The sequence below is a fragment of the Rosa chinensis genome, chromosome 1 (assembly GCF_002994745.2).
Source record: "Rosa chinensis cultivar Old Blush chromosome 1, RchiOBHm-V2, whole genome shotgun sequence".
Classification (NCBI taxonomy): domain Eukaryota; kingdom Viridiplantae; phylum Streptophyta; class Magnoliopsida; order Rosales; family Rosaceae; genus Rosa; species Rosa chinensis.
Window position 1 is genome coordinate 65,161,701 of NC_037088.1, and position 14,803 is coordinate 65,176,503.

At 38.9% G+C, this 14,803-nt stretch overlaps 2 protein-coding genes and 1 long non-coding RNA gene across 7 annotated transcripts; 2 read left to right on the plus strand and 1 right to left on the minus strand.

Annotated features, from left to right (window-relative positions):
• Window positions 1-2,481: 2,481 nt before the first annotated feature.
• On the minus strand, window positions 2,482-5,620 carry LOC112177265. 5 transcript variants are annotated; one of them, XR_005804407.1, is made up of 7 exons: window positions 5,054-5,619; window positions 4,759-4,951; window positions 3,914-4,076; window positions 3,472-3,821; window positions 3,327-3,395; window positions 3,054-3,112; window positions 2,482-2,876 (listed from the first exon to the last, which is right to left on the minus strand). It is a non-coding gene; the product is annotated as an uncharacterized LOC112177265 (long non-coding RNA). The 5 variants fall into 5 exon arrangements; XR_005804406.1 differs by having other exon boundaries at window positions 3,300-3,395; XR_002927335.2 differs by having other exon boundaries at window positions 3,054-3,395; window positions 5,078-5,620.
• Window positions 5,621-7,625: 2,005 nt separating this feature from the next.
• LOC112182055 (protein SGT1 homolog) lies at window positions 7,626-10,973 on the plus strand. The gene is made up of 10 exons (XM_024320488.2): window positions 7,626-7,886; window positions 8,041-8,110; window positions 8,642-8,766; window positions 9,018-9,150; window positions 9,312-9,408; window positions 9,524-9,589; window positions 9,847-9,982; window positions 10,088-10,173; window positions 10,257-10,361; window positions 10,600-10,973. The coding sequence occupies exons 1-10, from the start codon at window positions 7,727-7,729 to the stop codon at window positions 10,705-10,707; spliced, it is 1,086 nt and encodes a 361-aa protein (XP_024176256.1). The 5' UTR covers window positions 7,626-7,726; the 3' UTR covers window positions 10,708-10,973.
• Window positions 10,974-12,415: 1,442 nt separating this feature from the next.
• Window positions 12,416-14,194, plus strand: LOC112182065 (UDP-glycosyltransferase 88A1). Its single transcript, XM_024320499.2, has one exon. It carries the CDS (start codon window positions 12,450-12,452, stop codon window positions 13,986-13,988), a length of 1,539 nt encoding a protein of 512 aa, XP_024176267.2. The 5' UTR covers window positions 12,416-12,449; the 3' UTR covers window positions 13,989-14,194.
• The last annotated feature ends 609 nt before the right edge of the window (window positions 14,195-14,803 follow it).

Genomic DNA, 14,803 nt, shown 5'->3' on the forward strand with positions numbered 1-14,803 from the left:
GATCCCCCACCTCCCATCAAAGAACTCCAATACCGGGTCGATTAGTGGCAGAGTAGATGGATCAACACCAACGCCGCCTACAGAATCTTCATACTCTTGTTTCTCTAGTTTCTCAATTTTCTCGAATTCTATTTCATAAACTGCACCATGGTATTGGGCATGAAAGCCTAAGTGAGCCATGACAAAAACTGATTTAGGTTCGTTCTCGCTCATTATCGTCACCGTGGGCAAGCTGCAAAACGACAAGGGTCTAAGGCAAAAATCAAGATAGATTCAATTGGCCAAAGAAAGAGATCAAGGTCTGAGATGAAAGGGGCTTAGTGACATGACGGTTATAGAGATTATTATTATTATTATTATTTTTTGACAACTATTAACCCAAACATATCAGGATTGAGATCGTTTCCTAATTAATCATGGGATCTTCCCCTTAATCTGATAGGTATCTTCATCCAAAATTAAGGATTGGGATCGTTTCCTAGTTAAACATGGGAACTAACCCAAGTTGAGACGGAAAATTTTGATGAATATATAGAGGTTATTTATATATGGGTTTTTGTCCATTTACCCTATTTTTAGAGATTCTTTTCTTACTACCCCATTAAGTTTTTTTAATTTTCTCTTACCCAAAACACTCTAAGAAGGTTTTCCCTAATACCATCTTCTTCTTTTTTTTAATTTTTTTTAATACCATTTTACCCTCACCCCTTGTTACTTAGAGAGAGAGAGAGAAAAAAAAATGGAAGAGAGAGAAACCATAGGAGACTTTGCCGGAGCCCCGTCACTAGCCGCGGGAATCCGGTCACAGGTACTTTTGCCGGAATCCGGTCACGCAGGATTCCGGTCACCGGCCGCTACCCACCAGAAAGATTTGCTGCCCCAATAGACGTCTATTGCCGTCTATTATCCTCTAATAGAACTTTCGGTTGCCATAATATGAACTAATCTCCTAAAATTTAGACAATAAAACTTTGTTTAAAGAAAAAAACGAAGAGATTATATCAATTTAAAAATGTCTATTACCCTCCAATAGACATTCAAAACATTTTATTTTTTTCCTTCTGTCCCATTACTTAAAAAAAAAAAAAGGCCCCCAGAAAATGATCTGGGCACCCACTAGTACTGTGAGAGATATGGCTGCTCTCCATTCTCTTCTTCCTTCTTCACCAGTTGTAGACTTGCACTGTGAGAAACCCAGCTCAACGGTGCTGTTTGATTTCCAGATGGGGGGGGGCCGGGGGAGCTCGAGAGACACATAGGCAGGCACACCAGAATCGAAGTTTAGGCTGCAGCACGAACTCGTCGCCGGTGATGGATAGAGCGACCTCGAAGCTTGCTGCACGAACTAGAACTCCAACCTAGCTACACAGAGAACGTCGATCATGGTGGCGCTGGGCAACTACTCGACGGCAAGTGCCGTAACGATAACAAAGACGATGGTGAGGCTACGGAGGCTCTGGATCGCATATCAATCGAACGGTGACGAGAACGTCGGAGTGGCTGGAGCTTCGATCGGAACTTCTTCGTCGTCTTCGAGCTTGGAGTACATCTCCAGTGCGGGAATTGCAGATAGAGAAACCGAAGGTGGAGATCAGGGAGGGAAGAGAGAGAGAGAGTAGAGAGCGTGGAGAGAGAGGAGAGAGGACAGAGTGGCATCATGTAGTTTTTTAATTAGGTGAAGGGCAAAGTTGTCATTTTTCTTTAAATTGGGTTAGTGGGAATAAAAATTTGTTGATTGGGTAAGTGGGATAACTTGGACTCATTTTGAGGCTTTTGGTGAATGACCCTTTGTATATAAAATTATTACCATATCAATGAGGCGATCTAGAAAGTCTATAGGTGCTTTTATTATTATCAGTACTCAACAACATACGCCCACAAAGTCACAAAGATATAAAAACCAAAAAGAAAGAGGGAAAAAACCAAAATAATGAAAAGAAAATCTGTATGCTGACTCAAGTAAGCACCTTAATGGTGAGAAGCGGAAACCAAGCCGAAAAGTTAATGAATTAGCTGGTTAAAAAAAACTGTAGAAGAACACTTGTCGCCCAAGGAACCAAGCTAAGGGTCAAACTTGCTATGAACAACACAAATATCACTACTACAAAAGAGGCCTAAGGGGACACAATTTAAGTGTGCCTATTGCTACCTATAGGGACACATATGTGTTCCTAATGATCAAAGGGGACAAATAATGCATTTGTGCCTATTGAAGGTGTTCCTATTGCTAAATGACACACATAACTTATAACTTATGTGTCCTTATTCTTGAGTTTGGAGCCCACCATTGTGTAACCACCATGCTCATACTCCCCTTCAAATATGTTACTGTTCATTTATACTCCACAAGCTTGGGGACAGTTCCCAGATTTGTGCCAATAGGCATGTAATTATTTCTTTATTTACTTTCAGTTATTCCTTTGTTTTTTTTTTCCTTTACATTCATGGATTAGAAAGAGCAACTTGGGAATGGAAACAATATTCAGGGAATGGCAAAATGCTGGATATCAAATGCATTATTAAATAATTACATTGAGACATAATTGCAGCAAAATAAATCCACATTTACATATATTTTCTCCTTTAAACAACGAGTTTAAACGTCTGGCCTGGCATGCCTAAGCCCCATTCACCTTGGACTAATAAAAGCTTCATGTATCTAACATACAATTTCAGTCCTGTAGTATCCTCTAAGAGCTAGGCTGCTGGGAAAATTTACCTCCTTCCAGTAATTAATATCTGTAGCTTTACTTTTGAGGAATTACTTCTACGAAAGCTGATCATCATGTCATTTGGAGACTTGGTATTATTGGAGAAGTCAGCTGATCATCATATGTCATTTGGCCAAATCTACCAACTTGTGATCTTTAAGTATGCTGACAAATCAATAATCAAAGACATCCAAATCAAAGATCGATCCAAAACAAGTCTCATGTTATCTAAAACCAGCAATACTTTAAGTTTCTCTGTTTCGATCTTCAACTATATACATATATGCATCATATCTTACACACTACAAAGTCGAAGCTTTCTTATAGAGAAGGAGGGAAAACCTGACAGTGTAATAACTGTGTATTCCAAGAAGAAAATTCCCCAGCTCTCAAGCAAGCCCCTGAATAAGTAAGACAGAGAAACCACAAGCACACGTTAGCAGTATTAAACAACAGATCTCAAACATAAAAAGTATTCATTCAATTTGATTGGCAAGATTAAGAAAAAGAATGACACTGTTCGTGTAGTTTCTTATATATGTTCCTTGCTTATATGTATTTGAACAAAGATATTGATCGAAAACTTACATGTCTCACTCGTTTAACCTCACTTACCCACTTATGCTCTGCATCTTGATACTTGTTTTCATAATTGTCTATAAATGATACATGCTTACCACCTTCCTACACTTCAAAAAACATCCAGTTAATAAGAGTTTCAAATAATAGAATGCTTCATAAGCGACTTTTATTTAATTACCTTAACTGCCTGCAAAGCATGCTGAATAATTGGCATTGAACCACCCCAAAGTCGTGCAAGTCCCATCCAATCAAATAAAAGCTGGACTTGCTTGTGTATAGTGAAACTTAATGCTTTATACTTACTTTCACTTTTAAAATATGGATGAGAAATTGTGCCAAAATAAGTCCAAAAGGATATTCAAAATCAATATGGAACACATAAATTGAACATCAAAGTAAATAAAAAAATGCAACCAAATAAACTGAACAAATAGAAGGAACAAAGAAAAAGACGTTTCTTATTCCTCTAAATGAGAAAACCTGAAACAAAATCAGTAACGCAGTTGAAGAATGGCGGCTGAGTCTGATCTGCAATCAAAATTTAAAGCAAATGTACTTTTAGAATAGCATGCTAGACTATAAAGGCTTTAACTCCAGTTTACTAGAGTATCATATCTTACACACTTTGAAGCAAATGCATTATGAATGCAGGATCATATTTTACTAGAGTATAATGGCTTGTGGGATACTTCTCGCTAGCTAGCTCTAGTCACCTATCAAGCTGATCAATTAACCTCATAATCCAAAACGTCTCGTCCTCTTCAATTTCTTTATTTTGTCATCCTGAAATCATAGAAAAGTTACATTCTTGAACTTAGAGTCTGACATTTCCATGCTCAAACCAAGCAAACTCATAATCTCAGGGAATATTTACCAATTTCCTGCGTCAAGCTATTTTTCTGCAGGACCTCCACAATGAAAACAAAGATAGAATGTATAGCAAAAAAATATGTCCTACGAAATCAAGGTCACACCAGGATAGAGGCGTATTGCAATAAAAGTGCTAGTTACTCACAAGGTTAATGAAGTTATTTTAAAGCATTTTTTCAAAACCAGTAAGGATCAGCCTCTTGAACTATAACCTAGACCTTTAAACAACAACTAACAAAAAACCAAAATATTTTTTTGCTAATTCATATAATTCACTACTTACAGAATACATTAAACACAGAGTAGAAAGCATATATCTACACTTTACATACCCACAACTTTGAGTTCAACAAAACTAAGAATCAATGTTCCAAAGTCTCAGCAAGTTAAAATGCATTTAGCTCTAAATTTTACCATTCTGATTAAACAGAGACAAAGAGTTGACATTTTTCTCCTTGAATGCATTCTCCCAGTTCAAATAAACATAAGATACAGTGACAGAATGATAGAAATTAGCGAATTGACCATACCCAAACACCAAAATTCACGGACCAGTAAATAGATTGAAACTTTAACCATAGCAACTGATATATACCTTGATTTCTCCGAGTTTGATTTGAAAGGTGGAAGCTTCCTCTCTCTAGGCGGAGGCTAAGTTGGTGTGGAATATAGGGAAAGAGAGGAAATTCGAAAGAAATGAAATAGGCGGGTCATCTTTTCGGGTCCTCAATCTCAATCAATTCACATCCTTAGTTTGGCTGAACGATTCCGATGGCCTCAGGAAGCACCTTCAAACATAGGATTCAATTCAGATCGAATTGACGCTTTGTTTCGAAGAAGATCTCACATCCATCCACAAAATGCAGCAAAGAAAATAAAAGAAAAAATACCTCAAAACTTGGACTGTGAATAACCTCAAAACGATCTGAGTGTTTGGGTGATTCTTTTTCTTTTTCAGGTTCTGATTCGGTGCCTAAGCACAGATTGTCAGATTGGGGACCTGACGGATTGAAATTGGACGATCGATTGAGGAGGGGTAATGCATCGGTGGTCACCGATTATCGATGGTGGTCACTGGAGATAGATGGTGATCACCAGTAATCGTTGGCGGTCGCCGGCAATCGGAGAAGGTTGGTGGTGCAGCGGTTCAGATGGTGGGGAGATGAACAGGACGAGTAAGAGAGAGAACTGGGATGTAGAGAGAACACAAAAGACAACTGAGATTCCTAACAACGCTTCCAATTGCTCCGCCAGCTGCCAACCCTCCTTTTGAAAGTTTGCGACATGAAAAGGGGGAGGCCGGAATGATCTAGATCGGGAAGTCGGAGAAGGGGGAGGGGATGAATTGATTTTAGATCTACTTTCTCTCTCTAGAGAGCCGAGAGAGAAAAACAAGCTACAGTAGTGATGGGAAAGGATTTCCCCTGGTTGTTGACGATGGGAGAGAGATAGTGAGATGGAAAATACGTATTTGCAAGTATAAAATTGTTTTTTTATTATCTTCTTACTGAAAAATTAATTATTTATAATAAAATATTATCCTTTAATGAGTTCCTTCTTGCATTTTCTTTATGGGCACACATGATATGTGCCTTACTCATGTAATGGGCATACATATGGATATGTGTCCCTTTTCATCATGCAATAGGCACACATACAACAAGTGTCCCCATATATGTGTCCCCATAGGCCTCTTTTGTAGTAGTGTATAGAACATTCTGCCGTAGTTTCCTTCTGTTGGTGAGGGTTCTTCTATGGGTAAACGTTCACACAGATTGAAGTAACAAATTATTAATTCATAGGATAGAAGTTCAACAACTCATACAAAAATAGCCAGACACTAGTTGTATATTCAGACTATAAAGTGACTAAAACTCATGAAGGAGTTTCACAAACATTCTACCGCACCAATTGAAAAGAACAAACTTAAGCATAAAGAAAATAGATTAACCAAAACCCTAAAATCAAAACACTATATATAATGACAATCATGAGATTAAGCAACTTACTGAACGATTGAAAGGTCATAGGACTCTTCTTCTACTGGTTCAATTCCATTTCAATCCCAGCTTGACAGTTCCAGTTCGGAAGGAAAAGAAGTCTTCATCTTCAGAAGCACACGTGCTTTCACTTTTAGCAAATGCAGTCACACAGTACACTTCTTCTTCTGGTTCAACCTCACTACAATTTCTGAATCATATAAATAAAATACGATACAAATGAGTTATCTGCAGAAATAATCCCAATATATTAAGATTTCAGGGGTCTTAAGGAAAACAAGAGTGAAGGAGCATACGGTGTGAAGCTGAAATCAATATCAAATTTTCCACGGCTGTCAATGGCTACTCGAAAAACAGATGAACGTAGAGTCTTGATGTACATATCTTGTCCTTCACCAACAATTCGAAAAGTGGTGACACAAATATATTGATGCTCGAGAGTAGTTTCTCATGACAATTTCTCTTTTTAAGCAAAGGGGATGTCAATCCATTCAAAATGAATAGTAGGAGACATTACAACTGTGACTCACTCGGACAACCGGGTTATGACATAAATGAGCGATGAACAAAAGATTTAAAGCAAAATCCTAAGACTAATCAAATATAATGTACATGCATTCATTTTCATTGAAACCTATAGATACCATCTAATTAATAAATGGACGCTCCGTAGGAAGCTTGCTATCTCTATCTTGCTATCTAGGGGTATTTTTAATTATTGCTCTTGGTGCATTTTCATTCTTGCACGTACACTAACGCTTTGGTGGAATATATCAAAGTAGAAACATGGAAGGATCGAAGAAAAGGATAAGGAACTTGCCTTCCGCCAAACGTTAAGTTTCTCTATAAAGCATATATAATTACAAAGCAACAACAGACATTTAATTAACCACTATTTCAAAAAAAAAATCCGAATAGTTCTTTAGCATATATCTCAAGAAAAGAAGTTACACAAAATCATTAAAAAGGGCCATGCACAAACGTATATAGTCTGTTATCCCAAACTTTAACGGACACGACCTTAACAATGTTTCATAACACATCCCAGGTATTTTTTTCCCAAACCAAAAGATAAAAAATGCGAGTCATGTGTAAAACTTACAATAAACATTTAAATGCGATTCAATCATTTATCGACAATTGACAAAGTGGATAAATAATCTAACCGTAGATGAATGTGAATATAATGAAAAGGCCTATAAGACACTATCAAGTTGTAAAAGACTCGTATAATAGGAAATCACCAGAGCAATGAATGGCTCAACACTGAGTAATAACGAGGAAAATTTTCCCATAAACATATTATACAAAACATAAAATATTAAAGAAACTAGTTCAAAAGCGGGCCGGGCTGAAGTCCAACAACAGATACCGCCAAAGCCCAAAAATTACGAAAATTCGAAGAATTATCCAAGTCTTTTCCCTAGTCTTATGATTAGCGAATATATTTACTCTCTATATTGCCACCACCGCACCACCACAAGTCAGTCAATCAGTCTGTCTCTCTCTCTCTCTCTCTCTACTTTCTAGACCCTTCTTCTTCCTCCATCTCCCAAAGTCTTCATGGCTTCCGATCTCGAAAAGCAGGCCAAGGAGGCCCTCATCGACGACCACTTCGAGCTCGCCGTTGACCTCTACACCCAGGCCATCGCCATCGATCCCAACAACTCCGAGCTCTACTCCGACCGCGCTCAGGCCAACATCAAAGCCAATAATCTCACCGGTAAACAACCCCTTCTCTCTCTTCTGCAATTTCCGACGACTTTTCTTCTGCTTCGTCGTCTTCTTGTTTCGTTTCTGAGACCTAAAATTGAAGGAATTGAATTGCGTTTTTTTTTTTTGGGTGAACTGACTGGGTTTGGGGTTTTCTGGTTCAGAGGCGGTTGCGGATGCGAACAAGGCGATTGAATTGGACGCGTCTTTGTACAAGGCCTACTTGCGCAAGGGGTGAGTACTCTGTGCTACGCAGACTTATGATTCGAGTGGTTTTTGCTGTTTATAATGTGGATTCTGAAGGTTTTGGTTTGAAGTTTTAGACTCTGATTAGGGATTGGTATTTCGTGCTCGTAGTGGTGATTGGATTGCTTGTAACTGTGAACTAGAAGAGAAGGATCATCGAATTGTGTTAAATTGTTTTAAGTATTGGTCAGCAGTTACATGGAAGTGGAAATTAAGTACTGCATTTATTGGCTCTTTGCTAGAATTGCTCGTAGTGGTGATTGGATTGCTTGTAAATGTTAATTAGAACAGTCTATAAAAAGATCGGCTCTGTTTGTTATGTTGCATCATTGAATTGTGTTAAACTGTTAAGTATTGGTCAGTGTTTACATGGAAATGGAAATGGAAATTAAGTACTGCATGTGTTGGCTGTTTGCTAGAAAAGTTCTGAATTTGATACATGCCGTTTTTGATGTCGTGGCCTTGACTTGTGCTGTTTATGTAGTTAGTGATGTCTTTCTCTTTTGTTTGTGTTACAAGAATTGCCTGCCTGAAGCTTGAGGAATATCAGACTGCAAAGGCAGCATTGGAACTTGGTGCTTCTTATGCTCCAGAGGAACCTAGATTCGCTAATCTGATAAAAGAGTGTGATGAGCTCATAGCAGGTGCGCTGTTAGTTTGCGACAAGCTTTTCTCTATAAGATAGTTGGCTCTGTTCTGTTAATTTGGTTTTGGTAATGTAGGAAATAACTCTTTGATTTGTTAGTTACGTTCCTTTTGTCTTATGGAGTACTGTTTCTTGTCCAATCAGTTGGCTCTGTTCTGTTAATTTGGTTTTGGTAATGTAGGAAATAACTCTTTGATATGTTAGTTACGTTCCTTTTGTCTTATGGAGTACTGTTTCTTGTCCAATCAGCGGAAAATAACGAGCTACCAAAGCAACCAATGGAAACAACCACTACAGAGAGTGTTACAGCCGCAAAAGATGTTGAGCCAGTGAACCCGCCTTCCGATCAGGTGACAGTAGCACCTGTCAAACCAAAATACAGGTCAGTCATTACAGCAGAATGATCACCAATTATTGAATTGGCAATTCCTGCTTCCTGCATCAAATTTTTGTTTTCTAGGTTGTTCTGGATTGTGCATTATGATGTTTTGAATTTAGTTAGATTAGAACCCTGGTCACTCAGATTCATGGTTTGTATTTCAGGCATGAATTCTACCAGAAGCCTGAAGAAGTGGTCGTGACTATATTTGCAAAGGGCATACCAGCCAAAGATGTTGCTGTTGAATTTGGTGAACAAATAGTATGCTTCTTGCCTATTATTTTCTGAACACTACATGCCTAAATTAATTTTTTTTTCCGGGTCTCTTTGTACAAGTTTTATGCCTGCATGATTTACTTGTGTTGGCTGTTTGCAGTTAAGTGTCAGCATTGATGTTCCTGGTGAAGATACATATCATTTTCAGCCTCGCCTGTTTGGGAAGGTATTGCATCTATTTATGGTGCTGAGGAATCTTCTTTGTTAATGATGTCATGTATATATAGAGAATTCTCTAGAGTGCCCTTTCTTGTTTTCTCCATTTTATGTAAGAAATGAGTGGCACAAAATTGCCTTTACTCTAGCCGAAGCAACTGTTATACCCTTCAGCCATTTGCTAGGTTTATATATGCATTAGGAAAGGCATAGCCTTACACTTTTGGATGAGAAATTAATCCTTGGGATTTTGTTTTTTGGAAACAGATCATTCCTGAAAAGTGCAGATTTGATGTTTTGTCTACCAAGGTTGAAATTCGCCTGGCCAAAGCTGAATCCATACAGTGGACATCTCTTGAGTTCAGCAAGGATAACCCTGTTCCTCTAAAGGTCAATGCCCCAGGTACATTAATATTCCTATAACCAGTGGCCATGTTTTTTGTGGTCTACTCATAATCGGTTCCAATTTTATGTAAAATTGGTGCTAATTAGATGTAACTGCTCACAGTTATTGGAGCCCAAAGGCCATCTTACCCATCCTCCAAACCAAAGCGGGTAGATTGGGACAAGCTCGAAGCCGAAGTGAAGAAGGAGGTTTGCCTTTTATCCTAGTTGATTTTCCATTTGTCTCTTAACCTAATTGATTTGGGTAAATATTCTGTGTGCTCTGCTTCCAGGAGAAAGATGAGAAGCTTGATGGCGATGCAGCTTTGAACAAATTTTTCCAAGACATATACAAGGATGCTGATGAGGACACAAGAAGGGCCATGAGAAAATCTTTTGTAAGACACTCCTTTCTAGTGTTTGATACCAAAATGGAAACTCTTCATTTTTGTAAAATTTTTAGTTGTGATTTGAAGGTTGCCATGAAAATATCTTTTGTAAGACACTCCTTTCTAGTGTTTGATACCACAATAGAAACTATAATCTGGTGGAAGTACTAGTAATGATTTGAAGGTTGCCTTGAAAATTTGAAACCAACAAAGTTGCATCCTAATATGTGTTTTCAAACTGTACCAGGTGGAGTCAAACGGGACGGTGCTTTCGACAAACTGGAAAGAAGTGGGCAACAAGAAGGTCGAGGGAAGTGCCCCTGATGGAATGGAGATGAAGAAATGGGAGTACTAAGCTCTTACTCAAGTTGGACAGTGATGTAACCTATTTGGAGTGCCTTTTGTTTTGGTGGACGCTGTTTAGTTTTTTGTTTTTCAGTTAGTGTCTATTCTTTTGCCGATGGTCACCTAGGTTTGTTTTTGCGTTTGGTCTTTTGTGTTTTGTTATGTACTCGGTACCTCTCAAAGCCGAACTCATCTGGAACAAGTTTCAAGTGTCTAATAGTACCTCTATGTTCCTGTATGCCTTGGTGATCTGAATCTATGTCTTGCTTAGTTCTGCTTGTGAGTGTATGCATGGATGGTCTAAACTGCTCTGTGAAACCTTCTTCTGATGAGTGAAAAAAAGAATTATAGAAACGGTACGTGAAGGTTTTCATACTGAATTGAACCACCGGTCTGTGCCTGAATCTATGGGGCATTCAACACCGAGTAGAAAAGAGGCACTGAGGTTGCCGAAGAACTTGAATTCTTGGTTAGTGAGGCCCAGTCCAAAATCCAAGTACATGTGACATGTCCAGTATGCTAATAGTGCGTTTTGGTTTAAAAAAAGCCCATCTTTGGTTCGTGTTAGCTGCTTCGTTGAACGGACTTGGGAACGTGAAAAAGAAAATAAGCGAAGATAAGCAAATCGCTGCCGCCGGAGAACATCGGAAACAAGATGTCAGCTCACTGTCAAGATGGACCCCACTGTGTATGAAGTCTCCTCCTCAATCTTCTTCTGCTGTCAATTTTTTCCTCCTTGCTGATCTTGAAAATAATGATCTTTTTGGCGGAAGTGTGGAGAAACGGAACCTAGGTGGTGCCCCAGTTGCCTGGTCAAGGCTGCTGTTATTTTCAGTGTTGGGAGCGATAAGTCCAACTTTAGATTCACGCAAACCCCTTCTGGTTTGAACGTTAGCTTCCTTTATCATCATCTGTACAGTATTGTCAAATTTGGTGAAAAATTGAAATGAAAAACTTTGGATGCTAAAATTTGTACCCAATGAGTAGTTGCTTGCTTTTAGAAAAGGCGAAGCACATAAAAGAAAGGCGAAAGAGCATGTCAAAGTACCGTGTATGTTACTTCATTTTGAAAAGACGAAATTACTAATAGTATCAAAAAAAAAAATTACTAATTTAGTTCCCGGCTTGGTTTTTAGAATTTTACAGTGAGAATTGAGAAATGCTCTGATGTTATCACTGTTGTCGTTAGGTGTATTGTGGCATGTAATATCCATATTTGCTCCGATAAGTTTGTTCGGTGTAATATAGAAGCATTTGTTGGTATACTACTGGAAATGACAAGTGGTACTGGGTATAGTAAAACACTTGGTTGCTAGTAATAACACTACAATCTCACAGCAAGATGATCACCACATGCAGTAGCCTAGAGGAGAGCAGACAACTCGTGCACTGAATTGTACAAGAAACCAGATTTGTTGCTATATGTCAGCTCCGGACTTCACCAAAACCACACACTTCAATTGTACATTAGCCAACTCCTTCGGATAGCACATGTGATCTATTGTCTAGTAGTAGCTAGGTCTTCATCAATTGTACGTTGTATAAATAGCATCCTACTGTACATGAACTGATGAACACATCAAGCAAATATACAAGAGTTATTACCTTAATCTTCTCTGTTTTCAAAGTCTTTCTCTTGTCAATTTTATTCTGCTGGGTGTATGGTCCATGTATTGCATAAACATGTGGACTTCGAAATTTTATGGTCCATGTATTGCATAAACATGTGGACCGACCTTAGATGGTACCCTGATGGAGACAGGTTCATCAAAGTCATCAAAACAAGTTATAACACCCTCATTTATACTGGTTATACTTCAAAGAATCGAAAGAGGTGTAATTCATCACCACCAGCAAAGACAGAATAGAGCTATGGATGCTATTCAGGCTATAGTTTTATACCCATCACCACCCATAGGTCACTTGGTTTCTATGGTAGAGTTAGGCAAACTCATACTTACTCACCATCCTTCACTAAGCATCCACATAATCCTTGCCACCCCACCTTACAGAGCCGATGATACCGCCCCATACATTGCCTCTGTGTCTGCCACTACATCCTCCATCATCTTCCACCGCCTCCCCACTGTCTCTCTCCCTCCCTCTATCACTTCCGGCACACGCAACCATGAAACCCTAACCTTTGAAGTTCTCCGCCTCAACAACCCTCACGTCCACCAAGCCCTCCTTTCCATCTCCAACAGCTTCACTGTCCAAGCTTTTATCATGGACTTCTTCTGTGGTCTCATTGCTAATGATCTGAACATCCCTGGTTACTTTTACTTAACATCTGGTGCAGGGTTCCTAGCTTCCTTCCTTTACCTTCCTACTATTCACAAAAACACTGACAAGAGCCTTAAAGACCTTGACACCCTCATCTTTATGCCAGGAGTACCACCAGTACATTCCTTAGATATGCCGAAACCATTTCTTGAACGCAATGACAAGGCTTATGAATGCTTCCTAGAGAACTCAACCCACTCGACCAAATCAGCTGGGATTATCGTAAACACTTTTGAATCACTTGAACCTAGAACTATCAGAGCACTATCAGATGGACTATGCTTGCCTGATGATATTACCATGCCGCCCATCTACTGCATAGGACCATTAATCATTTCTCAGAGAGGTGGTGGTAGTGATGATGTGCCCGAGTGTTTGACGTGGCTGGATTCACAGCCAAGTGGAAGTGTGGTCTTCCTTTGTTTTGGAAGCTTAGGATTGTTTACAAAGGAGCAGTTGGAGGAGATAGCTGTGGGGTTAGAGAGGAGTGGCCAAAGGTTCTTGTGGGTTGTCCGTAATCCACCTTCTCATAATCAAAGCGTGGCTATTGCAGGCCAAGTGGATCCGGATTTGGATTATTTGCTTCCAGATGGTTTTTTGGAGAGAACCAAGCATAGGGGGCTTGTGGTGAAGTCATGGGCGCCACAAGTAGAAGTTCTTAATCATGATTCAGTAGGTGGATTTGTGTGTCACTGTGGGTGGAACTCAATTTTGGAGGCGGTATGTGCTGGGGTGCCAATGTTGGCTTGGCCACTCTATGCAGAGCAGAGATTAAATAGAGTTGTTTTGGTTGAGGAAATAAAGATTGCTCTGCCGGTGAACGAATCAAAAAGTGGGTTTGTGAGTGCAAATGAGCTGGAGAATCGAGTTAGAGAGTTGATGGACTCGGAGGAAGGAGAGTCAGTCAGAAAGAAGATCGAGGCTCTGAGAAGTGAAGCAAATGCTGCACCGAGTGAAGGCGGGACATCTAAGGTCGCATTAGCTAAACTGGTTGAATCATGGAACTAACGCAGGATCTAGTTCAACTAAGTTTATTACTTAGAACTGTACTTGATATTTGTTTCCAAACTAAATAAAACCGAGTCCCCTTTGGAAATGTTGTATTGTAATCGGTAGAAGATGAGTCTGATTCAAGGTTACCGAGTCCCCAATTGGCCGGCCATCTTAGTCTTAGTCTTATCATTTTTGATATTTATGTGACAGCAGTTCTCTTCTTTCTGGTGGCTTATGCATCTCAAATACCTAGTGATGGCAATTCTATTGTGATATTACTTGATTGTTTTTTGTCTTCTTGCGCTATTATTTTCTTTCCTTTGTTTCTTTACTTTTTGTGTCTCCATTTGTTTTTATGTTAATTCACTATTCCAGAGTCAAACTTTGTAGTCACAAATGAAAATTTCCTAACTTCCGAAGTTCCCTAGTAACATCGATCTTTGTAGTTACGAGCTACGCTCTAACACAACTCTTGACCAATATGTAAGGAGAATTTCCTAGAAGCTCAAGGTAGCATTCAGTCAACAATATGGCAATATCTTCTTCTGTGTTATTGACTTTTTGTATAATTGCTATTGAAAACTAAACAAATTAAAGGGAGGGAAAGATCATGTTAAAGAATGATTGACTTCTTTTGCAACCATTCACCCTCACCACAGCCTGAAGTAGATACTTTTGGTTCTCATGATCATCGATCAGCAACTTGATTATAAAAATTTTACAAATGAGAAATAATCTACGGATTTCAGCTATGGACTTTAGGTTATTTAGGTTCTCATAAAGCAACTTTATGTTTTATATTAGTGGAAGTGCGATATTAAAATAGCAAA